This window comes from Bos grunniens, chromosome 2 (assembly GCF_055505025.1).
Source record: "Bos grunniens cultivar Pamir isolate PY7600 chromosome 2, Bosgru_T2T1.0, whole genome shotgun sequence".
Classification (NCBI taxonomy): domain Eukaryota; kingdom Metazoa; phylum Chordata; class Mammalia; order Artiodactyla; family Bovidae; genus Bos; species Bos grunniens.
This window is the reverse complement of record NC_141166.1, coordinates 1,309,116-1,322,253: the sequence shown is the minus strand read 5'-3', so window position 1 is coordinate 1,322,253 and position 13,138 is coordinate 1,309,116. Positions and strand designations below refer to the sequence as shown.

Here is a 13,138-nt window from a genome sequence, read left to right as displayed (position 1 = left end):
CAAGAGTTTTCTCCAGCACCACAGTTGAAAGCCTCGATTCTTTGGCGCTCAGCCTTCTTTATGGTTCAACTATCACATTCGTACATGACTACTACAAAAACCATGGCTGTGACTATTACGGAGCTTTATTGGCAAAGTGACATTTCTGCTTTTTAATATGCTGTCTAGGTTGGTCATAGCTTTTCTTCCAAGGAGCAAGCGTCTTTTAATTTCATGGCTGCAGTCACCATCTGCAGTGATTTTGGAGCCCAGAAAAATAAAGTCTGACACTGTTTCCACTGTTTCCCCATCTATTTGCCATGAAGTGATGGGACCAGGTGCCACGATCTTAATTTTTTGAATGTTGAGTTTTAAGCCAGCTTTTTCACTCTCCTCTTTCACTCTCATCAAGAGGCTCTTTAGTTCCTCTTCAGTTTCTGCCATAAGGGTGGTGTCACCTGCATATCAGAGGTTGTTAATATTTCTCCCAGCAATCTTGATTCCAGCTTGTGATTCATCCAGCCCAGCCTTTTGCATGATGTACTCTGCCTGCAAATTTAATAAACAGGGTGACAATACACACCTTCACCTTGCACCAGGAATACCACCAATTCAGGGCACCCCTGCCGTGTGCCAGGCAGTATGCTAAGTCCTTCACAGCCAGGTTCTCATGTAACTCTTACAACAGCCTTGACATACTCCTTTCCCAATTCTGAACCAGTCTATTGTTCCATGTTCAACACTATCTGCCCACCTTATAGATAAGAAAATTGGGGGTCAGAGAAGTGCCATGGCTTGCCCACCGCAACCATATTAGTGTGCTTGGGCTGACATAAGGAAGTACCATCAACTGGGTGGCTTAAAATTTACTTTCCTGTAGTTCTGGAGTTTAGAAGTCCCAGACTGGGGTGTTGGTACATTTGGTTTCTTCCTCTTCTCTTTGTTGGTTGGTTTCTCCTGGAGCCTCCCTCCTGGCTTGCAGCTGGCTGCCTTCTCCTGGGTCCTGCCTTTCCTCTGTGTTGTGTGCATCCCTGTCCAAATTTCCTCTTCTCTTAAGGACACCCCTTAGGCTGGATTAAGGGGCTCATTTTAACATAATCACCCTTTTAAAGGCATTATTTCCAGATACAGTCACATTCTAAGACAAGTGGGGATGGGCAGTGCAGGTGTCAAGGCTTCAATATATGAATGTAGGCAGTGAGCATGATGCAGCGTGTGTAACAGCGACCCTGATTCTCAGCAGATGGCGGAGCCAGTCTCGTCAGCAGGCCTGTTGATTCTAACCTGGACTGTGCCGTGAGCTGTGAAACCGGTGCCGCCCTTGTTAGGACCAGGACGTAACTCTTCTATCAGTTGATGCAGCTCTGGCACTCGAGAGAGTCCTGCGACTGAGACACATCCTCCTGGGCCCTCTGCTCTGGTCCAGACAGTTATCTCAGAGGCTGTGCTTCGTTGCTCAGTCCTGTCTGACTCTGTGACTCCATGGACTGTAGCCCGCCTGGCTCCTCTATCCATGGCGATCCTCCAAGCAAGGATACTGGAGTGGGTTGCCATGCCCTCCTTCAGGGGATCTTCCCAACCCAGGGATAAAACCCAGATTTCCCACATTGCCAGTGGATTCTTTACCATCTGAGCCACCAGGGAAGCCCATCTTAGAGGCTATGTCCATCCAGATAAGTAACCGTTATTGCCCAGTCGCTAAGCCGTGTCCAACTCTTTGTGACCTTGTGGAGTGCAGCCTGCCAGTCTTCCCTGTCCTTCAGTATCTCCCAAGGTTTGCTCAGATTCATGTCCATTGAATTGGTGATGCCATCTAACCATCTCATCAGCCGCCACCCTCTTCTTTTGCCTTCAATGTTTCCCGCATCAGGGTCATTTCCAATGAGTTGGCTCTTTGCATCAGGTGGCCCAAGTGTTGGAGCTTCAGCTTAGATATGTAACTGCAGAGCCCCAAAGCTAAGGCACAGACTCAGAGTCAAAAAGATCTGTCTGGTGCTCTAACCTCTGAGCCTCAGTTTCCCCATCCGTACAAGGAAATAAGCATTCTACTCTTAAGAGTCTGTTGTAAGAATTACATGAGAACCTGGCTGTGAAGAACTTGGCATAGTTCCTGGCACACTGCAGCGGTGCCCTGAGTGGGCGTGCTCCTGGTGCCGGTGAAGGCAGCCCGCTGCATCCTTGGCCTGACCTTGTACTAGAGGTGCGTCTACGGAGCCTGCTCCTCCGCGTTTCACTCGTCTCTCCACCCAGCCATGAGATAGAGGAGGCTCGCCCAGGGGTGCGTGGAGCGGATGGGATGCATGTTAGAGACAGGAAGTGACCACGCCCCTCCCCACCCCGCCGCCCACCCCAGCCTTCCGCAGCTACTTTGAGATCTTCAACGGTCATGGTGAGGTGGACGCGCAGAGCCTGGAGAACATCCTGCTGCTTGTGGGCATCTCCCTGACAACGGCCCAGGTGGAGGGTGCCCTGAGGAGCGCTGACATCGACGGTGAGTGCGGGGGTGGGGGGTTGGGGTTGCTTCATCCTGAGCCCTGGTGGGATCAGGCTCACCCGCAGCATGAGACCTGTGCAGTCACATGGGGCTCGGTGACAGGATCCTGACTTTGGTTCACCGTTTTGCTGTTGCGGTCTAGAAATTCTTGATAATTTTTGAACGAGGGGCCCTGTTCTGCATTTCTTTCTTTTTTTTTTTTTTTGGTTGCACTGGACCCTCATTGCATCACTCAGACTTTCTCTAGTCGCAGTGCTTCTGGGCTTCTCTTGTGGAGCGGTGGGCTTAGTCACCCTGCCACATGTGGGATCCTAGGTCTCTGACCAGGGATGGAACCTGAGGCTCCTGCATTAGAAGGTGGGTTCTTAACCACTGGACCACGAGGGAAGTGCTGCATTTTCATTTTGCTCTGGGCAAATGCAAATAATACAGCTGGTTCTGGCTCCCAAAGTTAGTGATTCCTGAGGACCTATGCAGTGCCAGGCTCTGGGGACCCAGAGATGACCAAGACCTAGTTCCCGACCCTAAGATGTAGGTCATCTCTGAGATCACTCCTCCAGGACATTATGTGTGCTCCGTCGGACATTCCTTGTGACCTGGCCACTCGTTTTACTGGCTGTATGGCCTGGGGCTAGGGTTAGGGTTAGGGTCACTGAAGTTCATCGCATCTCAGTTTCCCCGCCTGTAAAATGGGGCTCACAGCAGTTACCCGTCTCACTGAGCTGCTGAGAAGATTGAATGAGGTAACCCAGGCAAAGCCGGAGCACTGCACGTGGCACACAGGCTGCACGCAGGAGACGCTGACCGCTGGTCTCGTCCATCCTCTAAGTGTTCTTTAGCTGCCTGCATGTGCCCATTCCTGTGCTGGGCACTGGCATAGAGGGATGTGTGAGACCTCTGAGATCTGCCCTCGAGATGCTCGCACAGCCAGTGACACAGAAGGAAGAGTTGCTAAAGGCAGCAGTGCTCACAGTGGCTTGGATAAGGGATGAGGGATGAAGGCTTCCTGGAGGAGGTGATGCCTGAGCCGAATGGTGAAAGAGCAAGCAGGAGTTAGGCAGGACGAGAAGAAGGTCATTCCTGCTGGCAGAAATACCTTGCACACAGGGCTTAGGGCACAGAATGAAGAGCATTGTCCCATCGTGGTTTGGTTGACTAGATGCAGGGAACACAGCAGAGCGCTGGGGGCCTGGGCTCCTGACCCCTGAGTGGCAGCCCTGCTTCCTCCAGCACTGTCTTGAGGGCGAGTCCTCACTCAAGCTAGGCTAGGCATTGGCCTCAGCTTGGCCCTTGGGTGATCCCACACAACAGCCTGTTTTTGTCTGTGCCTCAGGCCTCATCTATGAGGGGGATTAGAGTATTAGCGCCTGCCGCTTGTCCACACCCCCCACCCCAAGGATGACTTTAAGGATTAGAGACCATTCATTAATTTGTCAAGCAGCTGAGAGAACTGGCATCTGGTCCCATTGCTTCATGACAAATAGAAGAGGGACAAGTGGAAAGCAGTGACAGATTTTATTTTCTTGGGCTCCAAAATCACTGTGGACAGTGACTGCAGCCACAAAATTAAAAGACGCTTGCTCCTTTAAAAGAAGGAAAGCTATGACAAACCCAGACAGCGTATTAAAAAGCAGAGACATCACTTTGCCAACAGATGTCCGTATAGTCAAAGCTATGGTTTTTCCAGTAGTTATGTATGAATGTGAGAGTTGAACTATAAAGAAAACTGAGTGCCAGAGAACTGACGCTTTCAAATTGTGGTGCTGGAGAAGACTCAAGAGTCCCTTGGACTACAGTGAGATCAAACCTGTCCATCCTAAAGGAAATCAAGCCTGAATATTCACTGGAAGGACTGATGCTGAAGCTGAAGCTCCAGTACTTTGGCCACCTAATGTGAAGAGCTGGCTTATTGAGAAAGACCCTGATGCTGGGAAAGATTGAAGGCACGAGAAAGGGACGACAGAGGATGAGATGGTTGGATGGCATTACTGACTCAATGGACCTAAATTTGAGTAAATTTCAGGATATAGTGAAGGATAAGGGAGACTCATGTGCTACAGTCCATGGGGGTGCAAAGAGCTGGACACAGTGACTGAACAGTAATAACAAAGTGAGAGAGCATTTCCCAAGCGCCTCTTTGTTTTAAGTCCTGAGGACACAGTACAGAATGAAGCACCCAGCGCCCGCCCACCAGAGCTCCCGTGAAGCCCCAGGTCTCGTGAGCGTGTGGTTGAAGTACAGGTGTTTTATGAGAATGTTCAATTGGGAATCTGACCTATACTGGTCTGACTTCCCTCAGGAAGTGGTGGTCAAAGGAAGCATTAAGGGAAAGAGCTGGAGGGAATTCCCTGGTGGTCCAGTGGTGAGGACTTGGCACTTTTACTTCTGGGGCCGCAGTTCAGTCTGTAGTTGCAGAACTAAGATTCTGCAAGCTGCATCGCATGGCCACAAGAAACAAAAACAAATAAACACAGAGTTAGCGTGTGCTGGAGAGAATTCTGAGATGAGAACGCGGTGCGTACAAAGGCCCGGAGTGGGGGAGGAGGGGCCCCCGGTGGGAGCAGGTTAGTGCTTGCGGGAGCTTGGTACCTGGTGAGGCTGCAGACAGCTGACAGGCAGGCCTAGCAGGACTTTGAAGGCCACAATGGGAACACTGTAGGCAAAGATATGTGCTCATGCAAGACTAACACATTGTAATAAGAGTTGCCGACATTTGTTGAGCACGTGTTTGTGTGCATGGCCCTATTCTAAGTGCATTGCCTCCATTTCTCTCCCTTGAGAAAGGCGTTGTGGTTATCCTCACCCTGTTAGATGAGAAAACTAAGGCTTAGTGGGGCTGAGACTTTGGCAGGGTCACAGAGATAGTGAGTGACATGAACCCAGACTGCTGTTTCTAGAACCTTCTGGGAGCCTCTAACCCAGGAGATTTTATTTTTTTTCCTTCTACTTCTCTAAGTGTCCCACACTTTCTACATCAACTGTGTGTTACTTTTATAATCAACTCCAACAAGTAAATGCTAACAGCCGTGCCTGGGTTGCAGTGTCTGAGCCTGCTCTGGAAGGCCCCTGTCCACTCTGTATTCTTCTGGCCCCCACAGGAGATGGTCACGTGAACTTCAAAGACTTCTTGACTGTGATGACAGACACCAGGCGCTTCTTCTGCTCTGTGGGTGAGCAGGGGTGAGCCCAGGGCACTCAGAGCTGGGATGGGGGGGCAGGTGGCTAGTGGGGGGCTTGGGCACGCCAGGGTGTCAAATGGTAATGGCAGCTACCATCCCATGTCCCCAGAACAGAATGCCCTGATGGACATGGCTCCTCCAAACCCCGACACTCTGTTCTTTGAGATCCTGTCCCTGCTGGTGGAGATGCTGGCCTTACCCGAAGGAGCCTTAGAAGAGATCACCAGGTGAGTAGGTCTTTTGGTTGTGGGTGGAGGGTTGTAGGCACAGAAATTGCACCTAGCCTTTTGGCAGTGGAGGATTTTGGATAGTTAGGACTCTTAGTTGCAAGTGAAACATACATAAAACTGGCTTATGCAAAAGGGGAATGTATCGGCTCACATCACTGCTCAGGGCTTCAGGAATGGCTGGATCCAGGAGACCAGCTGATACCATTCAGGCTTTCTCTCTCCTGCTCATCTCTGCATTGGCTTCAAGTTCAGCTAGGCTCTTCCCACAGTGAGAAGGATGGCAACTGGCAGCCCTTGCTCATTACCCTCCTTGTTTTGCAACCTCAGCAGCAAGAGGAGTACCTTCTTGCAGTACGCATATAGCAATCCCAGAAAGAAAATGGGACAGAGCCTGTTTGGGCTGGACAACAAGAGATGGAAGCCTCCCCGCATTTCCAGAGTGGGCTGGTGGGTGGTCCCTCTCATCTAAGAAAGAGATGGCTGTGTACAAAAAATGACATGAACACTTGATGGCTAGAAGCAAAGGGTCGCTCTTGCAGCGCACAGAGGCTTGTCTCTGTTGTTGAGAAGATTGGATAATTTTTTCCTACCACAGACCAGGCCTTTTCCTCAGAGGCCAGAAGAGGTGGAATGATTACATGTGTTTCAGCAACACCAACTTAGCAAACCCCAGAGACAAGAGATCTGTCTTTCCCAGCATCTCTAAATCACTAAACATATACAACCTGAAGATGGCAAATGAATAATTTAAAAAGCAATAAAACAAATTCCCATGTATCCATTTCTTCAGCTTAAAAATAGGTAATTTCCAATCATCTTGAAGCCCCTGAGTGCCCTACCCTAACCACAGAGTACTTTCTCTTGTAACAAGAACCAACGCTTATTCATTTGCTTTTGTTTTAAAATCCCACTGCTTATTTTTCCCATGTCATTCATTGAAAGTTTCAAGCGTGTGGCAAAGTTAAAAGAACTGTACAGTGAACAGTTAGATGCCCACCTAGATTCAACTGTTGCTATTTTGCCCTTCTTTTACCTATCCATCCCTCTATTCTCCAGTCTGTCTTGTTTTTTATTTCGTTTTATAGTAAATTATAGTCATTTCCCTCTAAATACGTCAGTATTTTGGGCTGGGCAAAACGTTTGTTTGGGTTTTTCATAACATCTTACAGAAAAACTTGAATATACTTTTTGGCCAACCCAATACCTATCATCAGCTAATGATCAATATTTGTATAGAGCTTCCCCACCCATATCTTTTGAGATTCATATAATGTACATTCGGTGAAATGCACAGATCTTATGTGTATCATTTAGTGAGTCTCAACAAATTCCCACACCCCAGCAACCTGAGCCCCTGTCAAGTTATACAAAATTTTACTATCATTCCAGAAAGTGCCCTCATGACCCTTCCCAGCTGGTCCCTGAAACTACACTTCTTTTAATTTCTTTCCATCACAGATTGGTTTTGTCTGTCTTATAACTTCATATAAATGGAAACATACAGAGTACAGTCTTTAGTGTCCAGCTTCCTTCACTCAGCATAATGCCTTTCCCCCCAAACTTTAACATTTTAAAAAAATGTTATGTATCTATTTGGCTGTGTCAGCTCTTAGTTGCCGCGTGTGGGAGCTTCTGTCGCAGCGTGCCAGCTCCGTGCTTGCAGCACACCCTGACTGCGCGTGTGTGCTCAGTGGCTTCAGGGGTGTCCAGCTCCCTGTGACTGTCTGGACTGTAGCTGCCTGCTCCTCTGCCCCTGGGATTCTCCAGGCAAGAATACTGGAGTGGGGTGCCATGCCCTTCTCCAGGAGATTTTCCCAACCCCGAGATCAAACCCATGTACTGCAGGTGGATTCTTTATACCCACTGAGCAGCCTGGGAACCATGACGACATCACAATAGAAACTATTTGATCAGTGAGTGGACGTTAGGTCTACATTCAGTTCCCAGCCATAGTAGAAACAGCGTGACTGTTCTGTATCTGTTTCCTGGGACACCTGAGAGAGAGTTTCTTCAGAGCTGTAGTTTTGAAACTTTTTGATCTAGAAAATCTGTTATTATTTTTTTATACTTGAATTTAAGACTGAGAGATCTAAAAAATAAATATCTATTTATTTAACAAAGATAAGCTACGGCTATGTGATATTCTACAGAAGACAGGGATCAAGACCATCCCCAAGAAAAAGAAATGCAAAGGCAAAATGGCTGCTTGAGGAGTCCTTGCAAATAGCTGTGAAAAGAAGAGAAGCGAAAAGGAAAGGAGAAAAGGAAAGATATACCCATTTGAATGCAGACTTCCAAAGAACAGCAAGGAGAGATAAGAAAGCCTTCCTCAGTGATCAATGCAAAGAAATAGAGGAAAACAATAGAATGGGAAAGACTAGAGATCTCTTCAAGAAAATTAGGAACATTTCATGCAAAGATGGGCTCGATAAAGGACAGAAATGGTATGGACCTAACAGAAGCAGAAGATATTAAGAAGAGGTGGCAAAAATACACAGAAGAACTATACAAAAAAGATCTTCATGACCCAGATAACCACGATGGTGTGATCACTCACCTAGAGCCAGACATCATGGAATGTGAAGTCAAGTGGGCCTTAGGAAGCATCACTATGAACAAAGCTAGTGGAGGTGATGGAATTCCAGTGGAGCTACTTCAAATCCTAAAAGATGATGCTGTGAAAGTGCTGCACTCAATATGCCAGCAAATTTGGAAAACTCAGCAGTGGCCACAGGACTGGAAAAGTCACTTTTCATTCCAATCCCAAAGAAAGGCAATACCAAAGAATGCTCAGACTACCACATAATTGTACTCATCTCACACACTAGTAAAGTAGTGCTCAAAATTCTCCAAGCCAGGCTTCAGCAATATGTGAACTGTGAACTTCCTGATGTTCAAGCTGGTTTTAGAAAAGGCAGAGGAACCAGAGATCAAATTGCCAATATCTGCTGGATCATCGAAAAAGCAAGAGAGTTCCAGAAAAACATCTATTTCTGCTTTATTGACTATGCCAAAGCCTTTGACTATGAAGATCACAATAAACTGTGGAAAATTCTGAAAGAGATGGGAATACCAGACCACCTGACCTGCCTCTTGAGAAATTTGTATGCAGGTCAGGAAGCAACAGTTAGAACTGGACATGGAACAACAGACTGGTTCCAAATAGGAAAAGGTGTACGTCAAGGCTGTATATTGTCACCCTGCTTATTTAACTTCTGTGCATAGTACATCATGAGAAACACTGGACTGGAAGAAACACAAGCTGGAATCAAGATTGCTGGGAGAAATATCAGTAACCTCAGATATGCAGATGACACCACCCTTATGGCAGAAAGTGAGAAAGAACTAAAAGGCCTCTTGATGAAAGTGAAAGTGGAGAGTGAAAAAGTTGGCTTAAAACTCAACATTCAGAAAACTAAGATCATGGCATCTGGTCCCATCACTTCATGGGAGATAGATGGGGAAACAGTGGAAACAGTGGCTGACTTTATTTTTTGGGGCTGCAAAATCACTGCAGATGGTGATTGCAGCTCTAAAATTAAAAGACACTTACTCCTTGGAAGGAAAGTTACGACCAACCTAGATAGCATATTGAAAAGCAGAGACATTACTTTGTCAACAAAGGTCCGTCTAATCAAGGCTATGGTTTTTCCATTAGTCATGTATGGATGTGAGAGTTGGACTGTGAAGAAAGCTGAGCGCCGAAGAATTGATGCTTTTGAACTGTGGTGTTGGAGAAGTCTCTTGACAGTCTCTTGGACTGCAAGGAGATCCAGCCAGTTCATCCTGAAGGAGATCAGTCCTGGGTGTTCATTGGAAGGGCTGATGTTGACGCTGAAACTGAAATACTTTGGCAACCTGATGCGAAGAGCTGACTCATTGGAAAAGACCCTGATGCTGGGAAAGATTGAGGGCAGAAGGAGAAGGGGATGACAGAGGATGAGATGGTTGGATGCCATCACTGACACAATGGACGTGAGTTTGAGTGAACTCCAGGAGTTGGTGATGGACAGGAAGGCCTGGCATGCTGCGGTTCATGGGGTCGCAAAGAGTCAGACACGACTGAGCAACTGAACTGAACCCAATTACATGTTAATCCAAAACATTTTAAATAAAAAAAATAACAATACTTTCCAAAACAAACAAAAAAGTTAATGAGAAGAATGTCATTGCTTTACAGTATCGAGAGTCTCTTCAGCGTCTGGAATAAAAGAACTTGGCTGGATTTTCTTATCTGCTTCTGCATTCAATCTGTTGCAATCTGTTTTTTCAGTTGAAGAATATGAAGAAATCAGTTGTCACACAAATATGTAATTGGAAAAAGTATTTTCATAGTCTTTTTATTTAAGCCACATATCATGGAGATTTTTTTTTTTTTAATTTTTTGGAGCAAGCATTTAATGGGGAACATTTCTTTGAAAACAAAAGAGAAACAGAGGTTAACGGGAACAAATTGTGAACTCAGTTTTTGAGTCCAGAGGGCAGTTAATTTCAAGGATTCTTAAGTGTCAGGCTCAAAGCATCTTTAGGTGGACTGAGGGACTTCCCTGGCAGTCCAGTGGCTGAGACTCTGTACTCCACTGCAGGGGGCACGAGTTCAATCCCTGGTTGTGGGAACTGGGATCCTTCGAGTCCTGAGGCTCAGCCAAAAAAAAGGAGGCTGTCTGGGGGCTCTCAGGAATTTTCTGGCTTGCAGTTCAAATGTCTTTGGTGATGGCATCAGGTGTTCCGGTGAACTAACGGCAGCAGGCATTCAGGTTTTTATACATAATCTGTTGTGAGTTTTTCCTTTTGAAGTTTATGTTAAGTTGCTTTATCTTGCAGGGCACGGGGGGAAAGGGCAGTCCTAGTTTTTAGTGGTGCCAGTTCAGGAGGGTGGGAGGAAGACGACCTTACAGGCACACAGAGTGGCAGGAGGCAGTTTATACAGAGGACAGAAGGCTCAAAGTGAGTGAACTGTCCTGCGACCAACAAGGGTGTGACAGCTTTTGTTGAAACATAGAATGTCTCTCTCCACAATCATGCCCATTTTTTCAAAGAAAATCAAAGTAAGACTAATTTGTTTGTGAAACAAGTCTAGTCTCATTAAGCATGGCTAAATTATTTTAAAATTGATTTGTTTTGTTATTGAAGTGTAGTTGATTTATAATGTGTTAGTTTCAGCAAAGTGGTTCATATATATATTTTATAAATGTATATTATATATAATTATTGGGACTATATATCATCATATATAATGCATATATATTAGGTGCTAGGATTGGGCTCTTTTACTGTGGAAGCCCAGGTTCGATCCACGGTCAGCAAAACATCCTGTATGCTGTGCAGCACAGCCAAAAGACAGAAGTATATATATATTTATAAACAGAAATCACAGAAGCAAAGAACACTCAGTTCAGTTTAGTTGTCCGACTCTTTGCCACCCCAGGACTGCAGCACTCAGGTTTCCCTGTTCATTACCAACTCCCAGAGCTCACTCAAATTCACGTCCATCGAGTCCGTAATGCCATCCAAACATCTCATCCTCTGTTGCCCTCTTCTCCTCCCGCCTTCAATCTTTCCAAGCTTTGTGAGTCAGTTCTTCGCATCAGGTGGCCAAAGTAGTGCAGTTTCAGCTTCAGCATCAGTCCTTCCAATGAATATTCAGGGTTGATTTACTTTAGGATTGACTGGTTGGATCTTGCAGTCCATGGGACTCTCAAGAGTCTTCTCCAACACCACAGTTCAGAAGCATCAATTCTTTGGTGCTCAGCTTTCTTTATAGTCCAACTCTCACATCCATACAAGACTAATGGAAAAACCATACCTTTGACTAGATGGACCTTTGTCGGCAAAGTGATGTCTCTGCTTTTTAATATGCTGTCTAGGTTGGTCATAGCTTTTCTTTGAAGGAGCAAGTGTCTTTTAATTTCATGGCTATAGTCACCACCTGCAGTTATTTTGGAGCCCAAGAAAATAAAGTCTCACTGTTTCCACTGTTTCCCCATCTGTTTGCCATGATCTTAGTTTTCTGAACGTTGAGTTTTAAGCCAACTTTTTCACTCTCCTCTTTCACTTTCATCACGAGGCTCTTTAGTTCTTCACTTTCTGCCATAAGGGTGGTGTTAATCTGCATATCTGAGGTTATTGATGTTTCTCCCAGCAATCTTGATTCCAGCTTGTGCTTCATCCAGCCCAGTGTTTCTCATGATGTACTCTGCATCAGATCAGATCAGTCGCTCACTCGTGTCCGACTCTTTGCGACCCCATGAATCGCAGCACGCCAGGCCTCCCTGTCCATCACCAGCTCCCGGAGTTCACCCAGACTCACGTCCATCAAGTCAGTGATGCCATCCAGCCATCTCATCCTCGGAGTTGTCCCCTTCTCCTCTTGCCACCAATCCCTCCCAGCATCAGAGTCTTTTCCAATGAGTCAACTCTTCGCATGAGGTGGCCAAAGTACTGGAGTTTCAGCTTTAGCATCATTCCTTCCAAAGAAATCCCAGGGCTGATCTCCTTCAGAATGGACTGGTTGGATCTCCTTGCAGTCCAAGGGACTCTCAAGAGTCTTCTCCAACACCACAGTTCAGAAGCATCAATTCTTCGGCGCTAAGCTTTCTTCACAGTCCAACTCTCACATCCATACATGACCACTGGAAAAACCATAGCCTTGACTAGACGTACCTTTGTTGGCAAAGTAATGTCTCTGCTTTTGAATATGCTATCTAGGTTGGTCATAACTTTCCTTCCAAGGAGTAAGCGTCTTTTAATTTCATGGCTGCAGTCACCATCTGTAGTGATTTTGGAGCTCAGAAAAATAGTCTGACACTGTTTCCACTGTTTCCCCATCTATCTCCCATGAAGTGATGGGACCGGATGCCATGATCTTTGTTTTCTGAATGTTGAGCTTTAAGCCAACTTTTTCACTCTCCACTTTCACTTTCATCAAGAGGCTTTTTAGTTCCTTTTCACTTTCTGCCACAAGGGTGGTGTCATCTGCATATCTGGGGTTGTTGATATTTCTCCCGGCAATCTTGATTCCAGCTTGTGTTTCTTCCAGTCCAGCGTTTCTCACGATGTACTCTGCATATAAGTTAAATAAGCAGGGTGACAATATACAGCCTTGACGAACTCCTTTTCCTATTTGGAACCAGTCTGTTGTTCCATGTCCAGTTCTAACTGTTGCTTCCTGACCTGCATACAAATTTCTCAAGAGGCAGATCAGGTGGTCTGGTATTCCCATCTCTTTCAGAATTTTCCACAGTTTATTGTGATCC

General features: G+C 46.1%; 1 protein-coding gene across 2 annotated transcripts in view; it reads left to right on the top strand.

Annotated features, from left to right (window-relative positions):
* Positions 1-13,138, top strand: part of SPATA21 (spermatogenesis associated 21) — a 42,107-nt gene that overhangs the window by 16,893 nt on the left and 12,076 nt on the right. For both annotated transcript variants that reach the window (XM_086324927.1, XM_086324937.1), the window contains 3 exons: positions 2,333-2,470; positions 5,572-5,643; positions 5,762-5,879. In XM_086324927.1, coding sequence (XP_086181053.1) covers positions 2,333-2,470; positions 5,572-5,643; positions 5,762-5,879 — 328 coding nt within the window. The remainder of the gene's footprint in view (positions 1-2,332; positions 2,471-5,571; positions 5,644-5,761; positions 5,880-13,138) is intronic.